This window comes from Drosophila elegans, unplaced genomic scaffold, assembly GCF_018152505.1.
Source record: "Drosophila elegans isolate 14027-0461.03 unplaced genomic scaffold, ASM1815250v1 contig_814, whole genome shotgun sequence".
NCBI lineage: Eukaryota > Metazoa > Arthropoda > Insecta > Diptera > Drosophilidae > Drosophila > Drosophila elegans.
In genome coordinates this window covers 1,877,478-1,892,053 of record NW_024546167.1, presented here as the reverse complement: position 1 = coordinate 1,892,053, position 14,576 = coordinate 1,877,478, and the positions used below count along the sequence as shown (strand labels likewise).

Sequence of the window (14,576 nt, the reverse complement as noted above, 5' to 3'; positions counted from 1 at the left end):
ACTGCCAGTAGAAGATGTGGCCAAAAGGGCAACAAAGGATCCAGAAAAGCAATTTTATTATAGTTTATTTCGTTGGTAGCTCCTTTGGAATATTTCGGAGACGTGTTGCAGTTGCCTCGAATGCATTTGCAACAATCCAATTGCACCGCAATTGCAATATCCTTAGAGGAGAACGTTCCCCGCTTAAATGCAATCAATTGTGGCAATTGTTCGTCCTTTCAAGGCTGCCAAAGGATAACCTTGTGAGCGAAAGGAAACTTAGCCATAAACCCGACGTAGAAGGGTGAACAACGAGTAGATGGCGTTTAAAAGAGATTGTAACATTTTCAGGTTCATGGGGTATGTGCCACCAACCAAAATCTAGAGAGGAAATATTGGTTAATAACAAGACACAACTCAGTAAATATATAAAAGACTTCACCGCCAAGGGCTTTTGTGAACGCATTATGAGAAACTTCAAAGTCTTTTGTGTGTCCACATCAAAGTCCATCCAATTGCTCTCATAGGCAGCAATGGCAATATCAAAACTCTAAAGGAAAGTTGGGAAGTTAATGGTGTTTTAAAAAAAAAATAGAAGGGAAACTCTTACTTGAAAGTACAGTTCATTGGCCACGTAGTAGAGAACTACGCTATTGGCAAATATCATTACCATGTATGCAATTACTATGACGGTCTGGGCAATTGTTTGAGCCTGTTGGGAGGGTAATAAATAATAATTAAAATATAAACTTATTATTTATAATTATTCCCCAACACCTACAATCAAAAGCGAAAAAAGTAGAACACATAACATGGCCCCAAAGCATAAGAACTCAACCAGGTGAAGATGGGTATTCAAGGCATTCATGGAGTCCACTAATCTGTATATGGAAAAAGCATTAAATACTATTAATAAATACACTTTTTAATACTCTTACCCTGTTAATTTAAGCTGATATTTAATGCACCCAATAATTTCCCCATGAACTTGGTCTTCTTTCAGCTTTTCCAGGCTCCTCAGCTTATGTTGCAGAACTCGACACATGAGTATGGCAAAAAGGGTAAAGGTCACTACCATATTTGAATAGGGAATGTACATGCAACAGCCCATGGGAGCCATAATGCCTTGGATAACAAAGAAAATCTCATAATACGGAGATGCGTACTTGTACTCATCAATCGTGGGCAAATACATGCCATAAGGCAGTACTAAATATGTATGAAAACATAAAAAATATAAATAAAGATCTAGGAATAGCGCACTACTCACCTCTTTCTGATCCAAAAATGGGATAGGTAACAAAGCCAATGCAAGTGCAACAGCCCATCATCAAATTAACTCTTCCTATGAAAACCGAAAGGCGTGTGGTCTCTTTAACCAGTGAGATAATAAAAGGATCTTCCGATTCCTATAAATTGCAATTCTTATAAAAAGTATGACCTTAAGATACTTTTCTATGCTTACCAATAATTCTATATAGAAGCTTTTCAACATCTCAATAAATCGCTCATAACTGGAACGCTGCACACACAACAAAACACCTCTTACGATGGTGTTGGTAAACAAAACAGCCAGATATACATTTCTGATAATAAAATCCAAGGATTCGGTGCTCAGATATATATCCACATACTGAGTGCAGTTAATAATCATGTATGGAGCCATTGCCACATATCGACGCCAATTGTGAACGAAGAGATACGACCAGAATTTCATTAGCTTTAGAGTACTCCCGAAAATGGGCATATCCACTGTTTCCATCGATTTCAATTCCATACTGCCGTTGACAATATCCACAGAGGTGTGAATTACACAGGCAATACGAGCTTCATTTTATAGGTATCCCAGTGATTAGGGGTGGGATTTGTATGTCTTGTAGTGATGTCATCATTATTAGCATTTAATTAATGGCCTTCCGACGTGATTATGGGAGGGCAAATGTGTTAATTAGCCCGCTAAAGGCTGTTATTAGAGGTGTAAAGGATACAATTGTATTTCGAGGGTGAAGTCCTTCGATGACAATTTAAAGTCTCAAACAATACAGTCACTTTAATTTTATTTACCCAAAGTGAACGTTCTTTAAGAAGCTTACTTCTCAAAAGGTTCCTTGGACTACTTAACTTCATTTAACCAATACCCAGAGAAGCAACCACAACATCTTCATTTTTCATGGCAGCCCCTCAGTGGTCCGATAAAAAATCTTAATCGGTGGCAATTTGTTTGAGGCCCTGCTGAAGGAACCCACAGAAATACCAAAACCTCAAGCAAACAAAAGGCGTTCAAAGGGCAACCTTTTTCATTAGAACCCCAAGGAGCCGAACAAAACCCACTACATATGTTCCAGACTCACAATCTGTGTGCCAATTACAAGTTGTAGACCCTCGACTTCTTTGAACTTTGAACTAACAATGGAGTTGGTTCACAAATATTTATGGCCAAGGGAACTGAATCATTTGTCATTAAGTTGGGAATTCCTTTTATTACTAAGATCGAGAATCTTAATTGAGTTGCAATTGGAAATATCTTTGAGTGGACAAAGCAGAGAAAATATATTATCAATCACACAAGTTATTAAAGAAAAGAAACTAGCAGCTTAATTACATTTTAACTTGGCTGAGAATGATAAATTGCGTATACGCCCTGTGTTTACCCGAGTTTCGCTGTCACTTAAGCTTTATATCAAGGTGTTACTTACGCTTGATTTGCTTTATGATGCATGTGACCATCTTCTCCCCTCGTTTTTCAGTCTGGCAGCTGTCTTAATATGAAACTTAGTTAGTCGGTTTCAAAACTGCACTGCGAAAAGTTTTCCAGGGCTTAGAGCGGAATTTTTAACGTATTTGGCAGTTAGTTTTTACGTCGGCCAATTATAATTTTAATTGGCTGAACGTGGCCATTAACAGAGGCAACTATAAAAGGCATAAAGACAATGGTTGGAAATTTCTTCTTCCACTTGCTGTGAAAATATCTTAATATTATCCGATATGCTTTAAGTGTTTCCGAAAAGCGAAAAAAGTAACGGAGAATTCGAGGAAAACAAGCTGCAGGGCGCACCTTTTTGCGAAAGCGGAAACTAACAAGCAAAAAGGACGAAACATTTGAACTTGTATCTCGTATCTTGTATCTGCGACGGGGAAGCACTTAACACGCGTTATGAGGAGCTGCCGTCGGGGATTGGGGCAAATGCAACGAGCTTGCAACTTTTCCTAGCTGCTAAGTAGGAAAATCGCTTCCAGACAGTACAAAAAAAGGGCAAGGAAACTACGTGTCATATGACAAGTGAAATGTGCGCAAAATTACTTGTTTAGTTGCGGTTAAGACGCCTCAGACTTGGCCCCACCTTCCATGGGTCTTGTGTTTGCCAGACCAACTATACAGATATTTGCATTTCTTGAGGTTTGCTTTATGAATTGCGCTAGTGGTGGTGTGGATGCGCAAGATAAACATTTGCTAAGACCGCTGGAGAAACCAACAGAAATTTGTGGCGAAACTAAATTAGAGGCGACGATGAACAGGAGAATTTAATAAATGGAAATAGGTTTTATTAAATTCTGTTCAGTAGCAATTTTTATGCCTTTCACGTTGTGGCTGTTTTCGTGGAAAGAAAAGGCATCCCTCAAGGCAGGGCAAGAGGAAAGTTTGTGCCACTTTTCTGTTTCTTGCCATTGTTGTTAGCCTCTTTTCCCTTCCCCATAAATATACATATACATATACATATACATATACATACATATTCCTCAGGGGATGTCATTTGGAGGCGGCAAGTGTAAAAATTAAGCAGTCGGGAGGCGAGGCAATGAGTGAGATAAAATTACATGGGAGGGTGTTTGGTTGGAATGCGAGCAGTGGTGGCTACAAGTAATTGTAAAGTATGCTAAGAGGCGTGGCATGGCAGCCTCAAGAGATGCGTTTCCTTTTTTTGCGTTTTGTCTTCACAAGATACAAAGGAAGCGGCAGTGAGCGGAAAATGTGGCACAAGGTTGATTCAGTTTTCCATGTGGGTAATTAGTCTGAGTTTTACCCCTCAACAGTGGCTCACACAGAATTCAAGTCCAATCCATGATCACAGTCATTTTGCTTTTCATGGAGAATCTTGTTTGCGTTTTTTCGAAACCCACTTGCGTAATGTTGAGAAACTTTTTCAATCTAAAATTATCAAAGCAAACATCAAAGTTGACACAGCAGCTAGAACAGCGACAACAAATTAGTAAAATGGGGGAAAACCGAAAAGGAAAAGAGGAAAAAACTGTCAACATGAAAGGGACACTCAGTAAAAACTTTCACAAGCCGACGCACAACAGACATTTTCACACCTCATGAGTGGAATTTAAATTTCTGCCTCGCAGAACTTTCTTGACGTGCGACACTGTATGTTTGTTTGTTACTCATCCGCCCCGTGTGTCGCTGGTGCTGGTGTCTGTAAAATTTCATATCAATTTCGTTAGGATTAAGTTATATTTTAGTGCTTGCCAAGGTGTTTATAGCAAGTTGAGTGTGTGCTTTCCCTGCTGAGATTTTGAGCACGTGCTAGTCCTCAGGGCTTTCACACTTTGGTTGTTTTCGCTTTTTTAAGCCGAGTGGAGATATTCATTCGAACCAAAATATTGAGACAGCCTCATGTGCTTGTGGAAAACAAGAAAACGCTTTTGGATCATGATATGCTGCGTGTAAGAAAAGAGAATAATTCGAAAATATTATAATAGAAATGCAAGTAGAAATAAATGTGACCACAACATAAGTACTTAGAAAATTACATATCTTAATAAGTATAAGTAAGGCTAGCAGCGGAAAATATTAGTGGAAGGCTTAGAGTTTTTGTGTGATTTCTAAAATGCCATAAATAAAAAATACTACTTTCATTTCTTATACTGAAGTTTTTTTTCCAACTCATATTATTTATCAGCCACACACATTTTCACCCCTCGATTTGCCGCATTGTCATTTCATCATATTGCTTAATTCAATGAGTTTTGTGAGTGAAACGACACACATGTGAGTATGTACTTACCTAAAGCTCCATGGACCCATGGACTTACAAATCATAAAAGTCATGACCCGGACAGTTCATTAAAAATTCGGCCCAGAGCAGCAATTGCCGTACAAAACGGGCGCATTACGGCAGTGGGGGCAGTGTTGGGAGTCCAGGTCCACCAATTGCGAACCCAAATCCCGATTCACAGCATGACCGGCATATAATTCAAACACGTACCAATACAGTGCTATATGTATATAGAGCTCGGTACACACGATGGTCCTGGGCAAAACGATTTGGCCAGCGGTAATCAGGCAATTTCATATGAATAAGTAAGCAGGCAATGCCGCCTGAGTGTATGCAATAAATTTCGTTGTATTACGAATGCGACGCCGGCGCTTCTTATGAAAATTTTAAAAGCCGCCAAACTATGCACCCGACTGTGATTGCTTCCATCCTGCCCCCCGTCCGTCCCACCATCTCTGTCCCTTCTTGCCACCCGCAGCCACTACAAGCCAGAACAACAGGAAAATATAAATTTATTACTACGAAACGTGCAGGAGGTGGCCGAGTCAAGGTGTTTATTACTTATTTAGAGCAGCAACGCCTCCAAAACTCCTAGGGAGCGAAACAGGGCCAATGCTTCTCAGATAAGAGAAATAGCTGGCAAGTCATGCAAGATAGTAAGAATAGCGATACTCTTTCAACTTAGGTTTTTGTACAAAATAAAAAAGTTATTTTTTATATTTCCTAAATTAATATTGTCAGGTTTAACTTCACAAATTATAATTTTTAAAACATTTATATTGTATATATTTTGGTTTCTTTTAAATTCAATAATATATGAATCATTATTATAATGTAAATTTTAATGAAAGTAAATTTAAAACTTTATGCTCTTTATATTTTGGTAAGAATATGCATTTATTTTTTATATATATTCTTATATATATAATTTTATATATATCTATAATTTTAGTAAGAATTCTATAATAATTTCTGATTTATGTTTTATTTTAAATACTTTTGTTTCTATTTGTTTGTTAGTTAATAGTCATTTTTCTAAAAAGTATTTTAAAACTCGCCAATTTTCAGATTTTGTGGAAGTATATTTCGAATAAAATGTACCATTCAAAATTTTCTGAATCACATTAAAATAAAGAATGCAGTTTAATTAAGGTTATGCCTTAGCCTATTTCCAAACAAGTCTTGTTTAAAATGTTACAATTAATTAGTGAGAATAACTATTTGGAATTCGATATATTGTTGATAGATGTTCTTATAGCTCTAGTTCTAAATATTACCTTATTGACCACTCATACGTCATACCGCAGCCACAATACCCACATTGTACATTGTACAGGTAACTGAAGTTCGTTCCCCTCACAGCGGGAAAGGACTTGAGCTACTTGACGGGGAACCCCGCGTAGAGAACGTGCCTGAGGCTTTGGCGCCATCAAGTGGCAATCGAGGACCTCTCCGAAGACTTGAATATTGGAACGGATGGAGGGCGATCGTAAGGCGAGGCGGCGACCTGCTGCCACTAAACATTTTAATTAGAAAATTTTGCACAGCCAGTTGAGCCGACCACAAATCCAATTATCAAGTAATTATGCATTTAATTTGGCACAGCGGTGAGGTGTATGAGGCAGACTCTTCATGGGGCAGTCATTAATGCAGATGGCTAGCCATCAAATCAGCTCAACTCGACGCCCAACAAACTACGCCCACATGTGTGTATGCAAAATAACACAAAAAGTTTTTGCCGCATAACTTTGGGCGCCAAGGCTTGAAAATTTCAATTTTGTGTGTGTCTAGCCTCGTGATTTCCTCACCCCCAGTCCCTTCACGAGGGCTTACTGTACTATCTGCCATGCAATTAAAAGTTGTTTCCATGTTTTGTCTGCTCCCAGACGCTTATTACAAATGTCGAGACCAGCCGACCACAATCAAAGAGGTCAAGTGCAGTCTGCAAATGTTTTTTCAAGTGCGTAATTTATGGCCGCTTGTCTTGTAATTGGCCCAGGTCGTGGTCCAGCCTTTAAACAAGTTTTCTCCTCTATTCAGATATTTTATCTTGTTTTTTTGGTTCTCAGCCTGCTATAAAACTGTCAACATGCCGGCCACTAGGCAAATATTTACCACTTGAATGCCACATTTTTTCTTGTTCATTTTCGACTACTTTTTGGCAAAAACGGCGGCAAAAAACGAGCTAAAATTTATGTGGTGACCTGGTTTAGTATCGTCCAACTGCATTTGCTGAAGAAATTAAATAAAAAAAATGCTGCATGTTGAAGAACAAAATGGTATAAGTTAAATAAGGCTTTGGGGCATTGAGATTGAATTTCCCAGATGGATTACCCTTGTCTGCATAATTTAGACAGAACCGCAGGACAAAGAATCCTTCTTTACCTTCGCTGGCCTTCAATCGATAGACAGTTTTCCTTGATTGGCGAACCCTGAAAACGTGTTTATTTTCAGCTTAGTTCTGTCCTTGCTGTCCCTTGCCTTGACACACTTTTCGAAGGCGTAATCAGGGAAATTTGCCTAAAAAGAAAAAGAAGAGTGAAACTTTTCCAAGACCCAAACTAAATCGCCCACCTTTTTGAGTCGATTTTCTACGCATGTCAGCCAACGGTTGAGATTGATGAGGGCAATCTTTCCCCCACCAAATTAGAATAATCCCCACTTGCCGCAACGAATGGGTCTAAAGATTTTACAACCAAAACTTTAAGGTAAGCATAAATAATTTTATAGTTTTTTTCCAACAAATTGATTTAAAATTAATTTTAATCGAGTTTGTCGACTAATTGTTTGTTTAAGTCTGCCCTGTTGATGCAGCAATAAAGCAATTTGCAACATTTGCATTAGCTGGCAAGCGAAGTTCGATAAAATTTCAAAAATTGCCTATGATTGGTAAATATTTAATGCGCATAATTTAATTAAAAACATAATAAAAGGCAGCACAAAATGCGACACAGGTGCACACATCTGTTTGTGAGGGTGAGCATGTTTGCTCGTTTTTCCATGCATTTAAATTAGTTATATGCATTTTTTATAACCATATGTATGGTAGAAAAATTCACGCTTACATTGCTAAAATGTTTTCGTATACTTTTTGGGAGAGAAAACACTAATAGGGATTGATGGATGTCAACGTAATGGAAAATGTACAACATTTAACAGAAAAAATATAGGAATTTAACAAAATTGTTGGGAAATACATGTATGTTTTTCCTTTTAAGCCAAATACATCTTTAAATCTGACCCTGCCGGCAATCAATCAATATCAAGCCACAGGCATTCGTATTCATGCAATGTGTCAAGTACTTGGTTGGCTCTAAATAACTTTTGTCCCACTTCTCTAACATATTCGAGGGCGCCACTATTTAGTCAACCTAAATCCACAGAGAAAAAACAGGAAACAAAGAAAAAACGAAGAAAAGCGCCTGGCAGACTCAGACTCATCAATAAGCCAGTCCAATAAACAGGATGTATGCTTGAAGGCGCCGGCAGCCGGCAGGATTTAGCATCCCCTCGAGCAACTTCACTCCTCAATCAGCGCGGCCAAGTGGAAAATGCCTTGGCGTAGCGCCCTCTGACACCTTGTTAGGGGAAGATAGACAACCGGGCCAGGAGACTTATTAACATTTAGATGAAATGCCACAGAAATCGGGGAAGAACAAAGGAGAAAGGTGCTTTTTTGGGGGTCCTCTTCTCACTTGCTTACTTTTTTGCATTTGAATGCCACAAAACTGGCTATGAACTCGGCGATTTGTCTTTTTTTTTGTGATTTAATTTGGTGGGTTAAAAGGAAGGTAGCTCCGACTTCTATTTGATTGCCAAATAATTTACATTGACTAATGAAAGCAAAAACTCGGAACAGAACAAAGCAAAACTTTCCCTGGGCACTCAGACAAAGCAAAGAGGGGAATTTAAAGTTCTCCTTGGAACTTATTTCCCCGACAGCTTCAACACTTCCGACCAAAAGTTGACAAAATCTGCAAATTACTAGCCTCGAGGCAGAGACAATTGTCGTCGAGCCAGACAATTGAGCCAATTGTCTCAATTTCTTGTCCTCCATTGTTTGCCATTGTCGAGGCTTTGTTTGGTTTCATTTTGATTTTTTGTTTAACCAGAATATGCTAATTTTCCACCAGATCCATTGGATTAGTTCAAGAGCTGTGCGGGACTGTACCGCACAAAGCAGTTGGTCAACTGGCGCTCATTAGCCATGCACTCAACGTGCTAATGAGCTCGCTTAGACTTTCGGGGCAGGCCAATAAAAGTGTAACAAGAATTGCATGATTAGTGTAAATGCCCTCGCCATAAAACAGCCAAACTAAACCGCAGCAAACACATGTGTTGGCCTGGTCAGGGATTATTTGTCTAGGTCCGAAAATAAACGAATTCCCCGAAATGAGTAGGAGCCGCATGCTGAGGGCTATTGTTCGAGGCCAAAAGTAAGCTACATATAAACAGGGAAATTGTACAAAGAAAATCGCTTAAGACAGCAAAAGTGTAAGGATTGGGCTGAGTAGATTCGATAATGGCCTGCAACAATAATATTTTTTTTTTTCAAGATAAATATAAAACGATTTTCTTTTTCGCTTTCATTTTTATTTGCTGACCCAAGCCAAAAATGTATATTTATACTGCTTCTCAGGAGGGTATCTGAAACCAGCTTAGCCACAAATCTGTGGTTAAATAATGAACTCACGATATAGAGTGATCTCCTACTACGCAGCATTTGTAACTAAATCTTGATATGCTCGAAAATAAAACGAAATGTGTGAGCACAATAATCGTAAATATGCAAGTGAAGCACAACTAAGCGTTTGCTGGGTAAACCTACAGAGAAGCTCCAAATAAACCGAGCACATACCTTCGAATACTTCTTATATCAATGATTGGTTTATTTTGGCGAATCTTTTTTAGTGCCTGACTGTCCTGGATTTGGTCTAGTCGAGATAACTTCCTGGACTCTTAGTAAAACAATAAATCCCACTTCCTAGTCCGAGAATCAGCGGAATGGGGAAACCTACTCTCTTTGCTGTTTATATTAAAATAAGGAAATTACGCTCAAGTCATGCGTGTGCCACATAAACAAGTGGCGCAATCTGTGCGTGTGTGTATTTGCTTACTCTGTGGTTTCCGGTTTGCATCTGTGTGTGCGAGCGTCTCATGTCCGGCTGGTTTCCTTTTTGGCTCCGCCAAATAAAGCCTCCCCAATCAATCTTTATCAAGTGCGCTAATTATACGCATTAATAATGACAGCTCACAGAGCGCAAGATTGAGTAAGAGGTCGGCTAAAAGATTGGGAGCGGGCAACAGCAACACGTACACGCATCGTATACTTGATGTCTTAAAGGCGCGCCTTTAAGTCGGCCATATCTTATAGAATTGGTACAAGTCGAAAAAAGACTATATTTTAAAGCAAAATTAAAGGATAAAACCTTAAAAATCATGGTACAAAACAATAACGAAAAATTAAGCAATAATCAATATGAAACTTCAATTATTATTTATACTCCTTTCGAATATATTGATTAGAGAAAACATAAGAAAATGAAATAAATAGAACTTTATATATAAAAAAACCTAGTAGGTCAAAATATTTTTTACTAAATTTCAAAAACAGATTTTCGTCACTTTAGGATTTTAGTAAATTTTAATATGAAAATATACACCTTTTTTAAAGTTTTTCATTGATTATTTATGAAACAGATTTTAATATTTTAAAATTTAATTTAAATCTAATAGGAACTATTTCAAATTTTACGATTTCCACAATTATGAAAATGTCTTAATATTAATAGTAAATTTAATATTTTAGTAAATTTAATTATGAATATATAAAAGTTTTTCATTGAGTATTTTTGAAATAAGTTTTAATATCTAAAATTGTAATTTATTTTAATCTGAAATTTTCCACAACTATTAAATTATTCAGTGGAATGCTATGATTTAAGATTTGATTTAAATATTGACTATTAAACAGATTAAAATTATTAGGCGTATGAGCCATTTATGTTAAATTTTAAATTAAATTTGAGAGTGTAGGCTGTAAATTCTATGGGTTACTTACCAGGAAACCAACAGTGTGATGCGCGCTTAACTTTAAACAATGCTGGCCAAAGAATTTATAAATAATGCCCAACTGATTTTTAATTTTCTCCATTTGCAAGTGGCGACAGCAGCGATGACAGAGAATTATTCGCACGGCAACGAAAAAAAAGGGAAGCAGAAACCACTGCAGACCCGGTCAGAAATGGAACAATGTTAAACTGCTCCACAAGCATGCAAGGACAGCAGCAGCCGCAGGCGGAGTCGGGGAAAATAACTTGCAATTAGTTGCTGTCAGTGGCTGTGGCAATTTCTGCTGGAAATTTAAAGTCAAACCCAAAAAAAAACTGTATGAGGACAAAATGACACGGGGTATGCAAGTAGAACGGTTTATTTTTGTGCCTGAGATTTTTTACTTTTCCCTTGAAGTTGAGCTCGAGATTGGCAAATGTCTGGTTTTTTACTTTAAATTGAATCGAGAGAAAGGAAACGGAAATTCTGTTTGGCTAATGAAAATCAATGAACAAGGTTTCCATTTTTATTTTCTCGTTTTTCGAGTACAAGAAATGTGTCTGGAGCTAAATTGAGTCGTCGAGCTCTTAGACGAAACGTGCAAAGTGCCAGAGAAAAATAAATAAAATATGCAGCAGTATTCTTCTTTAAAGTCTATCCCTCGCTAAAGGACGTTTATTTGCTATGTAAGCTGTCTTGAGCACATCTAATCTATGCATAATTATTATGAAAATATCTCCGCAAGAAACACCTGCGGTTGAGCAAAAGGCTTAGGGCCAACAAAAAAGAGAAAATCACAGCACATTCCCACTTCAGACCCAAGCTCATTATTATGCACAAGCTGTGCCTGGGCTGAAAATTACATTTTGATGTCCTACATCGTTGAGTTTTGTTGATATTTTAATGGATTTGCTATCGAGAAAATTTCCGTGGCCTGGGGGCTGTCACATTGAATTTGCTCTTTTTGAATTTTGAATGAAGTTGAATTCTATCAGCATGTGAAAGGTTTCAATGGATAGTGAGAAAAAACGGCAAGCGATACAACAAAATAAAGCTTTCCCTGCGGATTAATGGTAGCCTTATGTGTGTCAGTTTCGAAAAAAAGGGTCTTTCACTAATCCTCTCTAATTGTTCATTAAATCTCCACTGTCGCCCCATCGACATTCATCTTCTACGGGGTTCCAACATATCTACCCCTCGGAGTATTTCACACGCTTCCAAGCCATAAATTCCAATTAATTTGTCGCATTTTTCTACACAGACCTTCGCCTTTTATTATCTTGCTTTTTTTTGTTTAGGGTAGCACCCTCCTTAGGAAATACGCAAATCATTGTTTTATAGCATTTTAATTTTGTTTTCTGCTGCAATAAAAAAGTAAAAAGGGAGTTGCAAAAAAAAAGAAAAACATTAAAAATCCAAATCAACTGAGAGCTCTGTTATTTATTTATAACAAATTGCCCGATTACGTTGCTTCTCTCCCGGATTGCTTATCAATATTTAAAGGCCAGACATTTCGAGGGACATGACTCCTTTTGGCCCTTGGCCCTTGGAAATTCCATTAGAAATGTGTCAAAAAAAATGCCATAAAAAATGCAATAATGGTCAGCCATTGCACATGCAGCCCGGCCGGAAATCGGAGACAAGGGTTAGGCACATCTCTTGATATTTTCCAGCTGCAGTTGCCGGCTTAAATGTACGCCATAAAATGCCAAACAGACAATAGACCCCGAGGAGTGCGAGAAGACAATGAATACTGGTGATGGGCAGTACCCAGCTCCTTGCGGCTTTATTGCATGCAAATATACAGCAAAACACCCCGGACAGACAGACAGTTGGTCGAGACACGTGAAATGATGTGCAAATCTTATTAACAATTGCTGCCAGGAGCAGGCCACAGAAGCAGATCCAGCCGAATGGATAGGATAGGATACCACTTTGGGTTTGCCTTCGTTGCCTGCCACGCCTTTTCCCCCCTTTTCGTAATTTTCGTCCTTTTCGTCCTTTTCCTTCCCTTGAATTGCATTTGCGTTGAGTGCAGCTTTGTTGCTGCCAGGTCCTTTGGGTGTTTTTCTGGTTGTGAAAAGCAGAGAAGCATTGTGGTCTATAGGAAATGGTTGGGGACTCGTTTATGGTATGGTTAAAGTTGTCCAGGGGGCAGGTTAGCATAGGAAATAGAATGGGCGGGCTGTGTTAGGTGTTAAAAGGTATGTGAACTTTAAGACGGTTAAGTAGAGTGAATGCAATTCGTATATAGTTGTATGTAGGTATTGGCAAATATGATAATTGAATAAATAGTACTTGAAATACATTTGAATTTTAATAATTAAAAACCTTTAATACGACTTAGGACCTATTTCTCGACTTAATAATTGGTGGTTCTAGTTGGTAGTCTGGCAGAAAAGTTAATTTGAATTTATTTGTTAAAAAAACACTTTGCTATTTCAATGTTATTTTAATTTACTTAGCAAGAATTTTTACAAACTCTTCAAAATTACAAATTTATCTATAACTTTAGCTGGTTAAATATTTTCTATTAGATAAATTGTAAAATAATTTCTCAAAAATTAAAGTATTTGTAAAGGAAGTTAACTTAATGTCAAATCTAGCATTACATTAAGAGATTGATTCCAATGCACCCAGACTTTAATTAACCAAATCTATAATCTTGTTCGAAAAATCCCAACTGAGGAGAAGTCTGTCCAATTAAATTATCTGATCATAAAAACTTTAATTTTCTTGTGATTTCCCCTTTAATTTATGCATCATCTACAAGTATTTGCCTAAAGCCCACTTAAATTTGCATGACATCAGCTTTCCCTACACCCCAGAAATCTCTAGTTTTATGTCTTGGCATAAGTCTCCGCCAGCAACAATTATGTATGCCAAGTGTTCGCCGGGGTTTTTCCATTAAAATCAACTAATAAATATCCAGAGCGGTCCGACAACGCAAAGCCAAGGCGAGTGGGTCCACAGAAGTCTCCGGCGGATATTAAACACTTAAATGCTGGCATAATTTTTACGCCAAGCGGTGCCGAGCAGCAGCTAAGTATTTAATTTAATGCGGCATACCTTACTATCCAACCGAATACCCCAGCCCTTAGGACAGAAGCTAAAACAAATAAATTGAGTCAGGGATTCGAAGGGGGAGAACCGACAGTTGGATAGACAGACAGTCTGGTTAGGGGGGGGGGGCGGAAAATTAAAGATTAAACGCTGGCAAAAATATTCTCGGGGTCAGTCTGGGATCCGAAAACAACAGGGTCTGACTAGACAGGCAGACAGATGGTAGTTGGAGGGCAGACAAGGGGTGTCAAGTCAAACAAAAGCTAAATGAAACGCTGGCATGCTCCCCACTCGATTCCCGATTCCGTAGCCAAGGAATGAAGCAGTCAAAAGGTCCGAATACGACTACCAATTTATGCGCATTATTAAAGTAAACGCATGATATGCCCGGAATGCCAGCCCCCAAGCAACGTGGCGACTGCACATGGACAGCTTCCCCAAAATAAGACCAAAATAACCCCGAATTGCTACGGGGCACGTTCG

At 38.2% G+C, this 14,576-nt stretch overlaps 1 protein-coding gene across 1 annotated transcript; it reads right to left on the bottom strand.

Moving 5' to 3' along the window:
• Positions 1-258: 258 nt before the first annotated feature.
• Positions 259-1,756, bottom strand: LOC108141762 (odorant receptor 30a). Its single transcript, XM_017265261.1, has 7 exons — positions 1,445-1,756; positions 1,250-1,388; positions 918-1,188; positions 761-860; positions 590-691; positions 422-529; positions 259-360 (listed from the first exon to the last, which is right to left on the bottom strand). The coding sequence occupies exons 1-7, from the start codon at positions 1,754-1,756 to the stop codon at positions 259-261; spliced, it is 1,134 nt and encodes a 377-aa protein (XP_017120750.1).
• Positions 1,757-14,576: the final 12,820 nt, after the last annotated feature.